This window comes from Macadamia integrifolia, unplaced genomic scaffold (genome assembly GCF_013358625.1).
Source record: "Macadamia integrifolia cultivar HAES 741 unplaced genomic scaffold, SCU_Mint_v3 scaffold359, whole genome shotgun sequence".
Lineage (NCBI taxonomy): Eukaryota > Viridiplantae > Streptophyta > Magnoliopsida > Proteales > Proteaceae > Macadamia > Macadamia integrifolia.
This window is the reverse complement of record NW_024869631.1, coordinates 178,501-196,788: the sequence shown is the minus strand read 5'-3', so window position 1 is coordinate 196,788 and position 18,288 is coordinate 178,501. Positions and strand designations below refer to the sequence as shown.

The 18,288-nt window shown below is 40.3% G+C and overlaps 1 protein-coding gene across 1 annotated transcript in view; it reads right to left on the bottom strand.

The window, feature by feature from the left end:
• The window catches only part of LOC122068223 (endoribonuclease YBEY, chloroplastic-like), a 45,374-nt gene extending 27,782 nt beyond the window's left edge, over positions 1–17,592 (bottom strand). The window contains exons 1-8 of the mRNA XM_042632091.1: positions 16,972–17,592; positions 16,571–16,822; positions 16,395–16,490; positions 12,285–12,462; positions 12,081–12,164; positions 11,902–12,002; positions 11,245–11,337; positions 310–381 (exon numbers count right to left, since the gene is read on the bottom strand). Of these exons, the coding sequence (XP_042488025.1) occupies positions 310–381; positions 11,245–11,337; positions 11,902–12,002; positions 12,081–12,164; positions 12,285–12,462; positions 16,395–16,490; positions 16,571–16,822; positions 16,972–17,436 (1,341 nt within the window). The 5' untranslated portion in view covers positions 17,437–17,592. The remainder of the gene's footprint in view (positions 1–309; positions 382–11,244; positions 11,338–11,901; positions 12,003–12,080; positions 12,165–12,284; positions 12,463–16,394; positions 16,491–16,570; positions 16,823–16,971) is intronic.
• Positions 17,593–18,288: the final 696 nt, after the last annotated feature.

The window sequence follows — 18,288 nt, the reverse complement described above, 5'->3', positions numbered from 1 at the left end:
AGGGCTAACCAAATTCATATATAACTTGGGATCAAACCTTCAGATCATTCCCCACCCCTATAGGATCACTCAACCAGTTTTACCCAGACCAGGCTTATCCTTGTCAAGTTCTGGGAAATCTCCAAAATCTGGTTTTGGTTCCTTATCTGCAATACTGGGTTCTTCTGGTTTTTTAAACCCAAACACTTAATGGTTTGAAATCCATTACACAGGAACTATTTTTCTTTCCTTGTGAGTAACAATAACCAGAGATCTAATGAAAACTAGAAACAAATAGTACCATTCTGTACTATTAAAAGAATGGTTTACCTCTCGACAGAGAATAGGATCCAAATTTCTTCTAAAAATCTCCTGACCTTGTCGTCCATAAACTAGCAATCCCTGAAATTCAGGAAGACAGTGACAACATACTGTGAATGAAAATGTGAAATCAACACGGTAAAGTAACAAATAAGAAAATACAATTAGAGTTTCAATAATAGAGACATAGGCCAGCACACATTGGCAAGTTGAGAAAAATTCAGTTCCTAAGATGGAATATCTTCAATCATTACTGTTTGTTTCTTGTTCAATACCACCTGATCCTTGATGTCAAGAGTTGAACCCAGGCCTTTGGCTGGGTTCTCTTTAAGGATTACTGATCAAATTCTTGCTTCTTCAAGAAATATAATAACATCATTGATCACCTGGTCACAGTTCCTGCTGGCAAATTGGTATTCTAATTTAAGAAACCTTTAGTTTACATCAGCGTTATCTACTCTAACTTAGGGATATAAACAGATAGTCAAAAATCTGAATTCATTACGCATCTGTATCCGTTTAGGGGTATCCATATCCGGTCAGACGTATCCAGATCTGAATTCAGATAATCCGGAACATAATCTAACCAATTCGAATAGATATCCAAATAATAATAAAAAATTAAGTAGCTAATGACCTGAGGGTTCTTGAAGATTAGACAGGTTCTAGCGAATGAGGAAAAGGCAAAGACAACTGAGAGACATGGACTGAGAGCGAATCGTATCTGCCGGGGGTGAGGAAGGTCTGGGTTACACAATTCAGAGATGTAAACGGATAGCCGAAAATCCGGAAATCAATTTGCATCCGTATCATTTTAGGGGTATCCATATCCAGTCAAGGGCTATCCAGATCCGATATGTATTCGATCCATTTACATCTTTACTCCAATCGCACCGTAGGGAAGCTAACAGAAATCAATTCTCTCTAAGTCATATAGTGTACTTACCCCCACAATTGCAGACTGACAGAGTTTCATTCCATTTGGATTAGAAGTGTTGTAATAATGGGTTTTAGGGATGTTTTAGAATCCAAACAGGTCCAAAGTTCTTTAGGGTTTTGGTGGTCCTTGTAATATTCTAGAACTCTCTCTTCCTTATATATAAAGGTGGGCTGGTCTCTATGAGACATAAGCTCGATTCCCCAAATCAACATGGTGCCAGAGCTAGGATCACCTCTAGAATCCTAACCCTAATGCCTTTCATATGTAAGAGCAAACCCTAACCATTGCCCTCTCTCTCTCTCTCTCTCTCTTTTTCTTTTCTCTATCCAACCCTAACACCCATCATGCCGCCGCCGCCAATCACTCACTACCGCTAGCAGGTTCACCGCCAACCTCGCCCTTACAGCTGCACCACCGCTTGGCTTTCTCACCACCAGCACCTCTCATGCTCTTGGCCCTCACTTTCATTCGCCACTTCTAGTGCCTCGAGCCATCACGTCCGCCTATCTCCTCTCCTTCAGTGATTGAATGTCATCTTTCTCACAGAGGATTTCTGCCTTGTTATCTCTTTTTTTTAGATGATCTACATCAGGGATCTGCTCTCTAGCTGTTGAAGATGCCAGTGCTATTCTAGGGACGTTGTCTAAGACCCACTTTCTGCTTAGCAAACATGTCTGAGATTACTACTGCATCTATTGGATTGAAGGGATTACTCATTTGGATCTCCATTCATTCCTCCCTAGCTCCATTAAACTAGATAAGAGCAACTATTTGATGTGGTCTCATTCATGTTTTTTGGCTATTGGAACTTGTGGCTGTTCTGGCTACAATATTGGTGCTACGAAAAATCCTATTGTTGCTAATCAAACTCAAACCAAATGGGAGACAGACAACTTTCTCGCAATGTCATATTTCATCAAATCCATGGATCCTACTATTGCTCAAAACTATCTCCTACTGTTGCAAAGATCAAGAGCCAATGATGCCTAATGTTATGATATAAGGAAAGGAATTCATGACACTAAACATAAAGAACTCTCTTTTATAGTATTACTCTAATCTCGAAGGTGTTTGGCAAGAGTTAGGTTTTTATGATGACACTACTCTTATGTGCAAAAGTGATAATGTTATCATTGCAAAGGAGGAAGAAAAATTATTGTCTACATGTTTCATCCTGGACCCAATACTGAGTTTGATCAAAGATTCAAAATCGAGCCCATATTTTGAGTAGGGTTCCCTTTCCCTCTCTAGAACAGGCCTATGCCCTAGTTCAATCTGAGGATATTCGTTGCACTGCTATGCTTTCACCTATTATACAGGATCACTCTGCTCTTTACTCTGGTTCAAGGAATCAGCCAAATGATGCCCCTCCTAAGCCCACAGAGAAAGGAGATTGTAAAGTGTGATTATTGTGGAAAGGAACATCACACCAAGGACATTTGCTGGAAGTTATATGGTAAACCAGCCAATACTCGTGGTTAAGGACGATCCAATGCTGCTGCCAATCAGGTTTCTGATGATACTCCCACGGAATCCTCTCCTAAGAGGTGTTACAGACTCCATGCCAACTAATGACCAAACTTGACATTGCTTCTTCCTTTGCGGCTTTAGCTACTTCCATGTCAACCTCCTCTGATCCTGCTCCTCCACACTAGAGTATTCCGTTTGGTGGCCATTGTGTGTTGATTGAATCCCCTTCTTGGATTACCAACTCAAGTGCCACTAACCATATAACTAGCTCTCCTTAACATTTTGATGCTTACTCTCCTCTATCAGGGAACCAAAAAGTTCCTGTTGCTGATGGTTCTCTCTCTATTTCTGGAAAGGGTTCCATAACACCTAGTCCATTATTATCTTTATCATATGTATTGCATGTTCCAAATTTTTCTACTAATCTTCTATCCATTAGTAGTATCACAAAAGGATCTTAATTACAAAATAACATTCTTTCCTACTCATTCTCTTTCAAGACCTAGTAACAGAACGTACGATCGACAATGGTAAGGTGGTGGGTATATCGTACATGTTGGACCTGTCTTCCACAACTTTGGTTACTCAGTACTCTATTCTGGATTCCTCTACTTTCGATTTAACTGAACTTTATTGGTGGCACCACTGTTTGGGTCACCCCCGTTTAGGCATTTTACCCAAGCAATTTCTGCTTTATTTAGACAATGTAATCCAAACAATTTCTTTTGTGATGCTTGCGTTTTTTCCAAGCAAACTAGATATGTTTATCCTATTTTGGATAATAGAAGTTTGGTATCATTTGCTTTAATTCACTCTGATGTTTGGGGACCCTCTCATCATGTCTCTATTACTAGTCACCGTTGGCTTTTGACATTTATTGATTGCTTTAGTCATACCACTTGAGTGAATCTGTTACGGCAAAAGAGTGATGCTTTCCAATGCTTTACTTAGTTCCATAAGATGGTTCAAACACAGTTTGATGCTAAGATTCTTATTCTCTGCTCTGATAATGACATAGAATACACTAATGAGGCCTTTCAAATATACTCGGCTGACCAAGGGATCCTACATCAAAGTAGTTATGTAGACACTCCTGCTCAAAATGTGGTTGCAAAATGAAAAAATCGCCACCTGTTGGAGGTAGCCCGATGTCTGATGTTTGAAACTCATATTCCACCTCCATACTGTGGTGATGTTGTGCTTGTTGCCGCCTACCTCATCAATCAGATGCCTTCTTGTGCTTTGACATCTCGATGTCATGTTGAGGTATTAATGGGCTCTTCATCTTTTATTGTGCCTCCCAAAGTGTTTGGATGGAATCACCAACATGGGAAGTTTGATCCCCAGGAGATTCGTTGCATTTTTCTAGGCTACTCTCCTACCTAGAAGAGGTTTCGTTGTTACCATCTGTTGTAATAATGGATTTTATGGGTTTTAGGAAAAGTGTCAGTTACCAAATGGGCTCTAAAAGGTTTACTGGCCTTTGTAATTCTCTAGAACCTTCTCTCCATTACTATAAATAAAGAGGGCTGGTGTCATATTAGACACAAATCATTACCTCATTCAACATGGTATTAGAGCCTTAGGATCCGAAACCCTAAGGGCTCTCCCTCTTCTCCATCTCTTGGCCTCTTTCTCATTTCTCTCTCTCTCCCAGTGCCTCCTTCATCTGCGCCTCCCTCCATCTCTCTTCATCTGCTTCTCTCTCATGGTGGGAGCTTTTTAAACCACCAAGAGAGTTTCTAGCCTCCACCCATCCTTCTCCTGGGCTCTTAAGACTCTCTTCTACATTGATATGAGAGACCCATAACCTTTTTTTCATCACTTTTTCAAGGTTTTCTCCCTGATAACGTTTTTTCATTGCCGAGATGTTTTTTCCCCACTCGATGCTCCGATCGTCTTGATATTTGTTGCGATTGGTGCCTCTTATCCTTGTGGTGGTATGTACCAACCACTTTTTCATTTGAGGTCACTGTTCTAGAGCTATCCCCAAATCGTTTTCTAAAGGTTTTTCCCTTTATCAATTTTTGGGTTTTCTAGCTTTTTCTAGTTATTTTGGTGCTTTCTCTATCTCCAGCTAGAGTCTCTTCTATTTGCATAGCCCCCTTGAGTAGTAACCATGTCTACCATCTCATCTTCTACTGGCAGAGACACCATGGCTCTTCCTACCTTTTCTCTTTGTGCTATCAAGCTTGATGGCACAAACTACCTTATGTGGTCACGCTCGGTCTGCATCTCCATCAAGTCCCATGGCTATTACGGGTATCTCACTGGAACCACGAAGCGTCCGACCACCGGCACTGAGATTGACAAGTGGGAATGTGTCAACTCTCTAGTTATGGCCTTCCTTGTCAACTCCATGTTGCCACAGCTTTCGCGTGGCTATCTCCTCCTTGACTCCGCTGCGAAGATCTGGAAGTCTGTCTAAGATATCTATTCCCAGGTAGGGAATGATGCTCAGTTCTTTAAGCTTTGCCAAAAGGTTCGTGATCTGAGGCAGAGAGGGCTCACTCTGTCACAGTACTACTATGAGTTGCGGTGACTATGGACTGAGTTGGATTTCTATAAGTATACTCCTTTTACCGCTGAAATGTCACCAAGTTTCAGAAGCTAGAGGACAAAATCAAGGTCTATGACTTTCTAGCAGGTCTGAATGTGGAGTTTGATCAATTGTGCTCCCAGGTTTTGAGTCGTGAGCCCTTTCCTACCTTGGATCAAGCCTATGCTGTGATCCAACTTGAGGACATTCGACAAACCATTATGCTTCCACAGCAAGCTGCCACTCCTACTGAGAGATCTGCACTTGTTTCTGGCACTTAGTCCCTTAGTGTAGCCGCACAGTCTGGTGGCTCCTCTACTAGGACTCCAATGAAGTGCGATTACTGTGGGAAGGAGCATCACACCAAGGAGCACTGCTGGAAGCTTCATGGTCGTCCTGCTAATACATCTAGAAAATGGCAAGGGAAAGGTCATGCCAGTACTTCTAGGTAGGCCAACCATACTGAGAGCCCTGACTCTGACTCTGCTTTTAGCTCCTCAATAGCCTCGCTACCATTTGACGAGCTTACTGTCCTCCGACGCCTCTTGACACGTCCAAATTCTCCTACACCTGCCACTGTGAGCTCTGCTCATTCCATCCCTTCTGGGTCAGGTATCTTCTTTTATGACCATACTGTCTGTCCCTTCTACCCTTTGAATTATAGACTCTAGGGCTTCTAATCATATGACAGGCCACTTGTCTCTTTTTTCACAATACACTACTTGTCCTAGTAATGGTAAGGTCAAATTGGCTAATGGGACTTATTCCATTATTCTGGAGAAGGGCTCTGGTAGTTGTACCCCCTCTTTATCCCTTTCTACTATATTGCATGCATGGTTTGAAGTATCTCCGATACCGATAGGATACCCTCCGATATGTATCTAAAATTTAGCCAACCGATACCGATACTTTAATCCTTGATCTTTAGCATATCTTAGCATATCTTCAATACAATACGATACCCTTCGATACGTATCTTAAATTTAGCCAACCGATACAGTGACCAATACCGATACTTTAACCCTTGATTGTATGTTCTTTCTTTTTTCCACTAACATTTTGTCCATTAGTAATCTTACTTCCAGTCTTAATTGCAATGTCACATTTTTCCCGTTTTATTGTGTTTTTCAGGATCTAGTGACAAGGGCAATGATTGGCTCTAGTAGGGTACATAGTGGTCTGTATCTACTTGATGATGACTCGGCGTTGGTCTCTGGTCAAGCTCTTCAGACATCTTCTACCTCACCTCCCATCTCTGAGTTACTACAGTGGCATCGTCGGCTGGGACATCCCCCTTTGGGAACTTTTAGCTAGAGTTTTTCCTTCCTTTAAAAATTGTAATTCGAGTCAGTTTTTTTGTGAGACATGTGTTTTGGCCAAACAAACTCGAATCACTTATTCTGTTTCTGGAAATAAAAGTGCTACTCCTTTTTATTGATAGATTCTGATATTTGGGGCCCATCCCTCTATGTGTCTGCCAATGGTTATCAGTGGTTTGTCTCTTTTATTGATTGTCATTCTCGGACTACTTGGGTTTATATGATGCGAACCAAGAGCGAGACCTTTTATTGCTTTCAGCAGTTTCACCGCATGGTTCAGACTCAGTTCGGTGCTACCATTAAGATCCTTCAAAGCGACAATGGCTGGGAATACTTTGAAGGGTCCTTTTAAGCTTACCTTTCCGACCATGGGATGATTCATCAGACTAGTTGTGTGGATACTCCAGCTCATAATGGGGTTGTTGAGCGGAAGAATCGCCACCTTTGTGAAGTAGCACACTCTCTTATGTTTAAGATGCATGTTCCTCCTCCCCAGCACTGGAGTGACACAATTCTCATTGCTGCCTTTCTTATCAACCAAATGCCTTCTCTGGTCCATACCTTCCGCTCCCCTTTGGATCTTCTCCAAGGTTCCGCTGCTTTTCTTATTCCTCCTAAGGTATTCAGTAGTGTTTGCAATGCTTGCGATCATCATCTTCAGGGAAAGTTTGATCCTCGTGGTCTCCGATGCATTTTTCTGGGTTTGCTCCTGCTCAAAAAGGCTATCGGTGTTTTCATCCTCCTACTCGGCGTTGATTTGTGACTATGGATGTTGTCTTTCACGAATCTGCGTCATACTACACTGCGACACCTCTTCAGGGAGAGTAATGTAAGAGTAGATCACAAGAAATTAACCCCCACAATTTATAAACCCCAAACAAGACAAATAGGACCAGGAAACAAGGGAATAAGGCCCTCAAATAAACCCCCAAGGATACAGTACCAATATAGGAGCAAATCCAGCCCAAACCCAACCCGATAGGAGAAAGAAAGGCTTACAATATGGCTAAAGAGAGAGAGGTGCGGCCAGGTCTGTAGGACTCCAACTGAGCTGCACTCTTGGGCGTAGGTACCCCCTAGGGAGGATACAAAAACCTAAAAATTTGAGACTTTTAACGGATGGTTGATAAGATATTTACCTTCTTGATTTTCAGACTTAAGAGAGAGAATCTGAAGATTTCTGCAGGAATAGCAACTGGGTGATCTAAACAGCTTTAAGAAGAGGATTAAGTAATCTTATCGTGCCTTCTAAACAACCCTTAGCAGTAGCTCCTTGATGAGATTCATAATAGAGAAAAAGAAAGGTCGCATAAAGAAAGAGGGGGGGAGGAATCACATGGCATAGCAAGAAGCAATCAGTGGTTGCCCGTTCAAGTGCTGAAGCAGAGTTCTGTGCTATGGCACATGGCATTTGTGAGCTCCTATGGCTTCATGATCTTCTCATTGATTTGGTTGTTCCTGTTACCCTTTCTATGAAGCTCTTTTGTGACACCAAATCTGCCATTAGCATTGCTCACAACCCTATCCAGCATAACCGAACTAAGTATGTGGAGATCGATCGACACTTCCTCAAAGAGAAGCTGGATATGGGCCTTATCACTGTGCCTTTTGTTCCCAGTAATGAACTGACTGATGTATTTAGTAAAGGTCTTAGTAGTAAGATGTTTCATCCTATTATCTGCAAGTTAGGCATATGTGATATCTATGCACCAACTTGAGGGGGAGTGTTGTAATAATAGGTTTTATAGGTTTTAAGGAAAGCGACAATTACCAAACGGACCCTAAGGGGTTTAATGGTCTTTGTAATTCTCTAGAACCTTCTCTCCATTGTTATAAATAAAGAGGTTAATGTCATATTAGACACAAGTCATTACCCCATTCAACACCATCGTCCCACAAGACATCTCTACATTACCATGGATGTTGTGTTCCATGAATCAAGGCTTATTATCCATCCTATGCCTATCTTCATAGCGACAGTTTATTGAAATGTGCCAGAGGTACCTTGGATTGTGCCTACGTCTGCTCCTTTGTTTGTGCCTGCTCCTCTAGTGGATGACATGGTTCTTGAAGATGGAATAACTAACCAGGAACAACAACAGTCCATTCCTGTCCAGGGGAAGCCATGCAAGAAACCAAGTATATGTTCGAAATAAGCACCTTCACCCTACCACCACTGCGCCTAGCCAGTCATATTCTCCAGATCCAAGTACTACTATGGGTAAGTCTTCTTCTTTGTATCCAACTTTTGACTTGCAATTGCTATTTATATATCTCAATGGGAATGTACTAAACATCCCATCTCTAATGTTGCTTCATATAATCGTCTTTCTCCTTCCTTCTATTCTTTTGTTTCCTCTTTGTCGCCTGTTTCTGTCCTTAAAAATTGGCAGGAAGCTCTAGCTGATCCAAAGTGGGAAGAAGCAATGAACGAGGAGATGTGAGCTCCAGGGAAGAACAATACATGGGATCTTGTTCATCTTCCTCCTGGATAGAGACCTGTTAGTTGCAAATGGATATTCACTGTAGAACAAGATGCAGATGGATTTGTGGAGATTTATAAGGCAAGGCTGGTTGCGAGAAGGTTTACTCCACCATATGGGATTGAATAACAGAAGACCTTTGCTCAAGTAGCCAAGATTTATATGTTGTTAACCATAGCAGGGAGTTACAATAGCTCGATGTAAAGAATGCCTTTCTACATGGAAAACTTGAGGATAAAGTATATGGATGTCCCTAATGGATTTACCTCTCAGCAAACTCAAGGTAAAGTGTGCAAACTGAAACAGGATTTATATGGGTTGAAGCAGTCCCCACAACTCTGGTTTGGTTGGTTCCACAAGGCAATGATTGCCATAGGTTATAAACAGAGTAATGTTGATAACAATTTCTTTATAAAGAAGTCAAGGGACATTATCACTATCCTTATTGTATATGTGGATGACAATGATTACTGGCAGTGACACATAGGAGATAGCACACCTCAAATCTTATTTGGGAACCGAGTTTGAGATCAAAGAGTTGGGAAAGCTGAGCTATTTTTTGGGTATTGAGGTAGCCTAGTCAGCTCAGGGTATTTTCCTTGCCCAGCGGAAATATACTCTTGCCCTTCTTTCTGATACATGGTTGTTAGGATGTAAGGCTGTTGATACCCCCTTGGAGCCTAACTCACACCTCAAAGAAAAAGATGGAGAACCAGTTGACAAGAGTAGTTAACAAAGGCTAGTTGGTCAACTTATATATCTCTCACACACATCATGATATAGCCTTTGTTATCAATCTGGTAAGTCAGTATATGCATGATCCATATCAACTCACTTGGAAGCTGCACACCTTTGTTGTCAATCTGTTAAGTCAGTATATGCATGATCCATATCAACTCACATGAAAGCTGCACATCGGATTTTGAGATATTTAGAATCTAGATCAAGAAAAGGGACTCTATTCTCTTCTAATCATCATTTGTGTGTGAAAGCCTTTACTGATGCTGATTGGGCTGGCTAACCTGATGATAGAAGATCAATCTCTGGGTATTGCACTATGGTAGGAAAAAATCTTGTCCCATTATGAAGCAAAATGCAAACAGTGGTTGCAAGGTCCAATGCTAAAGGAGAATTTAGGGCCATGGCACATGGCTTTTGTGAACTTCTTTGGCTCCGGGGTCCTCTTGTGACAGTAAATCTGCTATTAGTATTGCTCATAACCCTGTTCAGCATGACCAATCGAAGCATGTAAAGATTAGTCGTCACTTCATAAAGGAGAAGTTGGAATAGGGCTCTATCTGCATTCAAGTTTCAAACTTTCGGGTTTCGACCAAGTCTCCAAAACCTAGTCGAAACCAAGTATTTTTTAGGCTAATTCTAGAAACTTTGACCGGAATTTCCGAAATTTTCCGAACTTAAGAGTCGAAATTTCTAAAACTTGGAAATCTTGAGGTGGGTCAAAACCATCAAAAGAAATTTCCGAAACCTAGAACTATGTGTGCATTCCATTTGTAAACTCTGAGGCTGAGGTAGCTGGTATATTTACTAAGAGTCTTAAGCTGCCTTTGGTAGTCATCTATTAGAACGTATGGAGTCTTCCATGTAGGCAGTTCATTTTTTCATTTTAGTGAAACAAACCAGACAAAAAAAAAAAAGGTAAAAAGGTAAAAAGGTAAAAAGGGAAATGTTGGAACATGGTTAACCATGTTTCGTTATCTGGAACATGGTTAACGAAGCACTAATTCTGAGAGTGGTCGCTTCACAAAGCAGTAGGACATTAGATGGAACTAAAGCTATAGTAGTCGGTACTCACGCATTACCACCAACTAGAAAAAGTAACAAAATGAGAATATTAAACCCCAGGAAGCTTCTCAGCTGCAGGCATGCATGCTGATTTATGGCCTTGCTAGGTGATTCCCAATCCTCTGAACCTAACATGTGGCAATTTACTGACATCAAACACACACCCAATGAACTACCAAGCCATTAACAAACTGCCTAGCCTGAAATTGGACCATCATTATGTCCATCAATAATAGCTTCAAAGGTGTAGTAGCAAAAAAAAAAAAATCGGTATACATATCTTCATTTATATAATCAAAATGCCATCAAATATCCTGAGATGCTAGCCCTTAAGTTAGCTGACATGTTGAAAGACAAATCAACAGTGAAGCAACAGTTCAAAAGATAAACCTGTAAGAAGACCCCGGGTGAAAATTCTGAAATAATGCCACCTTTTCCAGCTAAATCAACCATCTTCAAAACATGTGTAACAGCAGCACGGGTCTGTTTCCAAAAACAAAATAATTGATAATCGGAAAATTATGGAACAAGCAACAGAGACCAAAATAAAAAAAGATGAAGCAGCCCAGAATAAGTAGTTGATACAAGGACACCTATCACTCAAGGCAGAAGGAATAATGTTCTGAATAAACTGAGTGCAAGTGCACATGCCCGCACACACAAGCAAGTTTCTAAAGGAATTTTCTCACACTTGGACACGACCTTACATGATAGTTGGAATCTTCAGGTAGTAGATCTCATCCATCCCACCTGATGGAGCTGGCTCCCCCCCCCCCTTTTCTTTTTGCTGGTTTCGGTGGTTGATCCTTTTTGGATTGTGTTTTGCTTTTGATTGTGCTAATTTAGGTTCCCCCGGGTTGCTTTTTCCTGTTTGCTTAGCCTTCCCCCCCCCTCTTCCCTTTGTATATTCTTTCTCCTTGGTAATGATTATTTTTCATTAAAAAAAAAAAAAAAAAACAAGGTAGTTGAAATTTTTTCTAAAACAATGTTCCCATAGTCTATATGTTTGATGGCTAGACTAAGAGCATAGAACTTTTTTCTTCTCACCTTTCCAGTGGCAATCACTACTTTTATGCCCCTTGACACAGCCTCCTTTAGTGCTTTTGCTGTTGTTGGCGAAACTTGGCTTCTACTGTTCAGCAGTGTGCCTTATATTTATATAAGCCAGTAGTGTAAGTTAATGTAAAAATTCAAGAAGAATATTACCAAATTCTGCACAAGCTCACCATCCATGTCACAGAAGATATAGCTGAATTTTGGCTTGTAAAATCGCAGACTGCCTTCCCTCTTCCTCTCTTTTGACAGCTCACCTGCAAAGAATCTCAAACTGCAAATATCTTTATGAAATCTTATACTACTGAATAAATTCAAGAATAATCCAGCCAAGGGAAAGACCCACCATAAAGTTGTACAATAGAGGGAACACTTACCATCTGAAGTTTCCAGCTGACGGCCCTCATTGTTAGTAGCATCATATGCACTCTGAATTAACCCTTTCCCCTTCCATCCAAGACTTTTCAAAAGAAGTTCCTCCTCCTTCTCCATTTCAGCTTCAGCCTTATCACTGACCTCATGATCAAATCCCAAAAGATGTAGCAACCCATGAACCTGGAGGAAGACACATCAAAGCATGGTTCCTAACTTACATGCAATATTGTAATGAGGGAATTATAGTTGATGAGGGATAAAACTAAGAAATGATGAAGATCAAGTCCACAATTGGACCTCCAAAGTTGGTTCACAACTGGTCCAACTTTCCAGCATGTTAGTTACTATTTTTTTCTCTAATCCAGAACTCTATTTTGAGGCTATCAACCAGCTACTTTGATGCAGATTAATTACCAAAATAGGCTTGTTTTATTAGGAATAAGCTTAGGGTTGGGTTCCATACATGTTAGGCCTTTGATCCCATGTGTTTTGAGTGTAATAGACCACTTTTATGGGTCTAAAAGGAGGCCTCTAAGATTGAGTACGGGATTACTAGTTAGTTTCCATTTTCATTAGTTTCCTTTTTAATTGGGTTTGATTTGAGTTATATTTGTTTATTTATGAGTCAAATTATTAATTGAGTCAAGTCATTATTAGTTAGTTTCCCTTTTCAACTAGTTTCTAATTTTAGCTTTTAGTAACTATTGTATTAGGAGAATATTTGATTTCCTTTTTGAGGAACCTTCTATTTTGTAATTCCCTCCCATATTAACATTATAAATAAAGAAGAGGAGGCTCTTAAAAGCCTAGAATGATTTTGATAAAAAAATTTAATGGTTGTTGCTATTGTCTTCTTCATGAAGAGTTGTCTTTTGTTTGATCAAGGCTGAAGGAATTGGTGTTTGATCCAATTGACTCTTTGCGGCATGAAGTCCAAGAGGTCTCTTCAACTATTCTTTCTTTCTTTCTTTTCAAAGTTAATTGCAAGGTTCTTCAAACCAGGTAAGGGATCTGAACTGCTTTTGATTTCTGGTTCTGGAAATCTCAAGTTTCTCTCCTGTTGCCCCTATATTGTTCTGAAGATCCAGCCAGCCGATGGCCCTCCCCTTTTGATTAATTGTTGGGTTTATTAAGAGGGAAGTTTGACCTTAATTTGGGACCAATCAGACCATGGGTTTGTCTGATCTGAGGTGTTAAATACTTCTGGCCGACTGTGTTTCTAGCCAGATTTCAGATCTGGTTTGACTTACCTGCTCCTGTGGTATTTGTTTCTGATTGTGGCTTATCTAGTACTCTATACCTGCTGCTGGTTAGTCTATTTGTTTGGTGTAATCTCTGTTTCGGAAATTCCAAATTCTGGTTTACAAGGACTGTTTGACTCTTACTTCTGGACTGTTGTTTGCTGCCTAATTTTGGGTGATTATTGATTGTTCTCTAGTTTATAAAATCCTACAGTCTTGGGTCGGGTTTGGTTGTCAAATCCATTCCTACATTATACTTGGTAGGAGATAATCTCCCAGATTTTATCAGATCTGGTGGGCCCAACCAAGAGTCTTGTTCGCTGAATACTTCCTTGCAGTAGAGGTTTTTCTTGGGAGATCTTGTGGGTCCATAGACCAGCTTGCAAGTAGAATATATAAGGGGCTTTACATTTGGAAAATAAAAGCTTGCCTGAGAGATAAAGACCAAAGGAAAGCTGCCTTGCGTGGACTCTTTGAAGAGTACTTTTTTATCTTAGTTTCTATTTTAGGAGTTTCCCCAATGCTTAAATTCTATTTTCTCATTGGTTAGACCTCTGTTTGATAGGTTTCTATTTTTATTTTCTTGTAATTAAGAGGCATACACGCATGGACAAGGACTGGTTTCTTTCTATTTTTGCAGTTTCTATTTCTTACCTTGAAACCGCAGCCTATTAATAAGAAGAAGGGAGAAGATCTCCACACAATTGATTTGAAAATTTGAGTTTGGTTTACAAAAAATGCTAATGGCCAAGAGATTCAGTTGAGGGGTAGGATGCCTATGCTCCATGTGAGAGGGTGAGAAGCTCAATCCTATTTATCTTCTTCTTCCGCCCCTTCTCTCCTACCATCAGTTCCCTTTTCTTTTATTTTATTTCTTTGGTAATATTGATCCTGTCCTAAGGCTGTTAAAGACTTTTTGAAGGCTTCAAACTATGTCATTGTTGCTGCTGATCCAGAGAACACACTCAAGCACCTACAGTTCTGATTTTCTTTTAGAATTCCGCTGCCACATCGATTTCTCAGATCTGAGCAACTATCCATCATCGTTTGCTGATATTTGGAGGGCCACATCAGCATACCAGGAGCAACAGTTGACCAGAAAATCGGCCTCATTGGAGGCCTGGTTTATGAGATCTGACTCTTCTCCTGGTTGTTGACCTAAATCAAGAACTTCATCAACTCTATACAGCTAAATCAGATCAGTATAAGATTTTCGGGCTTTACCCCTTATCCAAGGGCTACATTCGATGGTGGATTAGGTCTATTCAACATCTCCTACTGCGGTTCTTGAAGACAGCCTATTGGTAGTGCTGAAATCCTAATTTGTGTCCTGTGATAAACCTATATTGCTGCTGTTTGCTCTCCTTTCTTGACTGTAGTTCTTCCCCACGTTTACTGAGTGTGGTTAGGGGTTATAAGGGTGTTTTAACCTATTATTGGACATTGTTTATCGCATATTCATATACTGTTGTTAATATGGAATTAGAACCTACATTGGGGTATACTGTGATCCTACTTGGGATTAGGGAACCTGTGACCGAGCCTTACATTAAGAAAAGATAAAAGGAGATGAAAACATTCAAGATAAGTTAGGGTAGCTCTCATAAATGAAAGTCGTGAATATGTACAAATAAGATCAATGGATGCATCATTAAAGAATGATATGATTCAAATTGAAGGAACTAAGAGAAAAAGGTCAGGCCTGAAATGAACTTGGAAGAAGTGCTGAGGAAATATACCCATGGCTTAAAGTTAACAACACACATTGCTCTCAGTAGAGTTGAATGGCAAAATAGGATTCGTCTACCGACCCCATTTGGTAGGGAGAAAGCATAGCTGAGTTGGGCTGAGTGTATAAGTTATCCCCAAGATGGATATATACTTGTAAAAGATATGTTAAGGGAAACTTAATACAAGAAGGTGAAAAGTACTTTTATCAGATTGAATTAGGGTATATGCAAATATGATCAAAATTACAATGGACTTTTGTGGATCAGATCTTAATAGAATAAAATCATATAGGTATACACCTCCCTTTCAAGCCAGTTTTGGGTGATGACCCAATCCAATGGCAGCCCAAGATCATTGTACTTCTTTGTAATGTTTCTAGTTTTCTACACACATTGCAAAAGAGCTGGTACTGGCTAGTATTCCACTTTTCTTTTCTTCATTCATTCTTTTTTTGGTAGCAAAAAAAAAATTATAACAAGAAATGCCCAGGTGCGAATGAAACCAGAGATGGTAAAAGTCTGCAACATGGGAAAGTCACACAACTGTGCAAGAAGTGTCTTAGCTCTATCCATACCAAGGATAATACCTGCCACGTCACCACTGCGTGTTGGCAGTGCTAGGTCAAGATATTTCAGATCAGATCAAATGTCAACTTGCTTGATGATATGAAGCAATCTCCAAAATCCTTTCTTTCTCCCTAACCCTCCCCCACCCTTTTTTAGTTTTTCTTATGACGACTAAAGATAATTTTACTGATTCAATAAAAAATCCTGTTATACAACACAAGGCCCGAAAAGATCTATACAGAAAAGGGTACCACCCATTAAGCCCCCCCCCCCGGCCCACAGGGGGAGGGGGGAAAAGAACTTGCAGTCCTTTCTAGTTTCCCTGACATGACCTTGCAATGTGGGAAAAGTAGGTGGGCCATAGATGAAGCATTCCTAGTTGGCTGTGTAAGGGACCTTCCACCATTGTTATATGTCTTATAGTTATCTAGTTATATTGTTGGTTAATAGTTGTCTTGTTATATAATTGTACAGTAATATATAGAAGAAAAATTAAAAAGGCAGGCTGAAGATACAAATCAAATAACCAATCTGGAAATGATAACAGTGGGGAAGAAAACGATGTACGACCAACCATAAGGATGCGGATCTCATCAAGAAGGGCATGCCCTCTTTCCTCTGCCTGTCTAGCTGCAGTCTCAAGAGAAATTACTATATCACCCAGCATAAGCTGCGAAATAAATGAGGTATGTCAACAGTTTACCAACATGAAGGGAAAATCAAGACTCGGTTAAAAGATTGAATTCATACTATTGGGAGCTCAAGTTCAGCAATATGTTGGGACATAGAGAGTACGTCAGTAGCATGGTCCTCATCCCTCCAATCTTTATTGAGTTTCTGGATGAATTCATCATTGCAAAGAAGAACAGATAGCTCAACAGTATCAAATCCACCAACATCATCTATGGTAGTGTCTCTTGTTTTATACTCTGAATCTTTTAGACCATCAAAAGCCAACTTCATTGCCATGGGAACATTTAGTCTGAGCATTTCTGCAATACTCTGCCATAAAAATGATGGTGTCAATCAGAAGGTAAAGAAATGTGCATGAAAGGTTAATAAAGAAAATCCCACTGATCAGACAATATTGCTTCAGTCCTCTACGGCACAAAAATGTTATAGCCCATGGGAACATTATGAGATATGAGTACCAGAATCTCGGGGTCGTCAGGTAATTCTTCTTCGATACAAATCTTGACATTAAGCTCCAACTGCTTCTTCTCCTTCTTCTTCACCAAGCGGCGCCTCACCTTTCTGTACCCTCTCCGCGTTGAAAAAATCCCTCCAACCGCCCTCGCAGGAGTTCGATCTGTTCCGCATATAACATGAAATCCCCGCCCGAAAATCGAAGAATCAGAAGCAGAGGGAACAAAACGAGACACGGAAGAAAAGGAAACCGAATTGGGTAAAGAACGAAAAGCAACGATGTTGTTAGAGGCCAAGCTGAATGCGAGAGGAAAAAGGCGAGAGAGGAATCGTGTCATGCCGGCAGAAGAGCGATGACACTCCTGTCGGGGTGTGGTAGCCGGGAAATGGCGCTCCGGCGAGATTATAGAGTGGTATTGAGAAGCTGGAGATAGAGTTCGGCGGAGAGGCAATGACAAGCGAGGAAGCATCAAGCCGATGAAGTTTTTCACCACGCAGTCTCTCTCTCTCTCTCTCTCTCCTACGCTGAAAGCGACACGAACAACTCTCCGGCGTTCCTGCCACAAGCTACCACTCTGCGGCACAACCGTCCATCCTAAGCCTCGAGGGTGAGTAAGCAGCAGATTTACCCCTTTCAAGGATAGGAATACGCATTGGGACAAATCTAAAGCCGTACTTTAAAGATGCGACTTCCTTTAAATTTTTTTTTATCCTAATATCTCTCTCTTCTCTGGAGGAGCTGGGGCCTTAACCAGGGAGAACTCAGATCGGACGGTTACCCATGCCCGGATGGGAAAATTTTGGCTCTCGCAGTCAAAATAACAATATGGAATAATTCACTCGTCCTTTGTGTGGACAAATACCCTCTTAAGTTTTTGTAATTTTCAAAATATCCTTCAAGATTTTTTTTTTTTTTGTTGTGAGCATGGTTTGCATGAGAGCCAAAATAACAAAATGGAATAATTCACTTGTCCTTTGTGTGGACAAATACCCTCTTAAGTTTTAGTAATTTTCAAAATATCATTCAAGATTTTTTTTTTTTTTATGTGAGCACGGTTTGCAGCCCAAGCAGCAGCTAAATTTTGTCATGACTTTGTGTTTGATTTCATGATGGCAAATACCCTTTTTTTTTTCACAAATGCCCTTTTAAAAACCTCTTTTTTTTTTTAGAAAAAGATTGTATTACACTATTACTTGTCAAGAATATGTACATCACCAAGATATAGTTCATACTCCCTATTTCCATTTGCAGTATTACAAGCTAAATAAATAAAGTTTATAGCTGAACTGCTTTCTTCCCTTATATAGACCAACTTCATAGA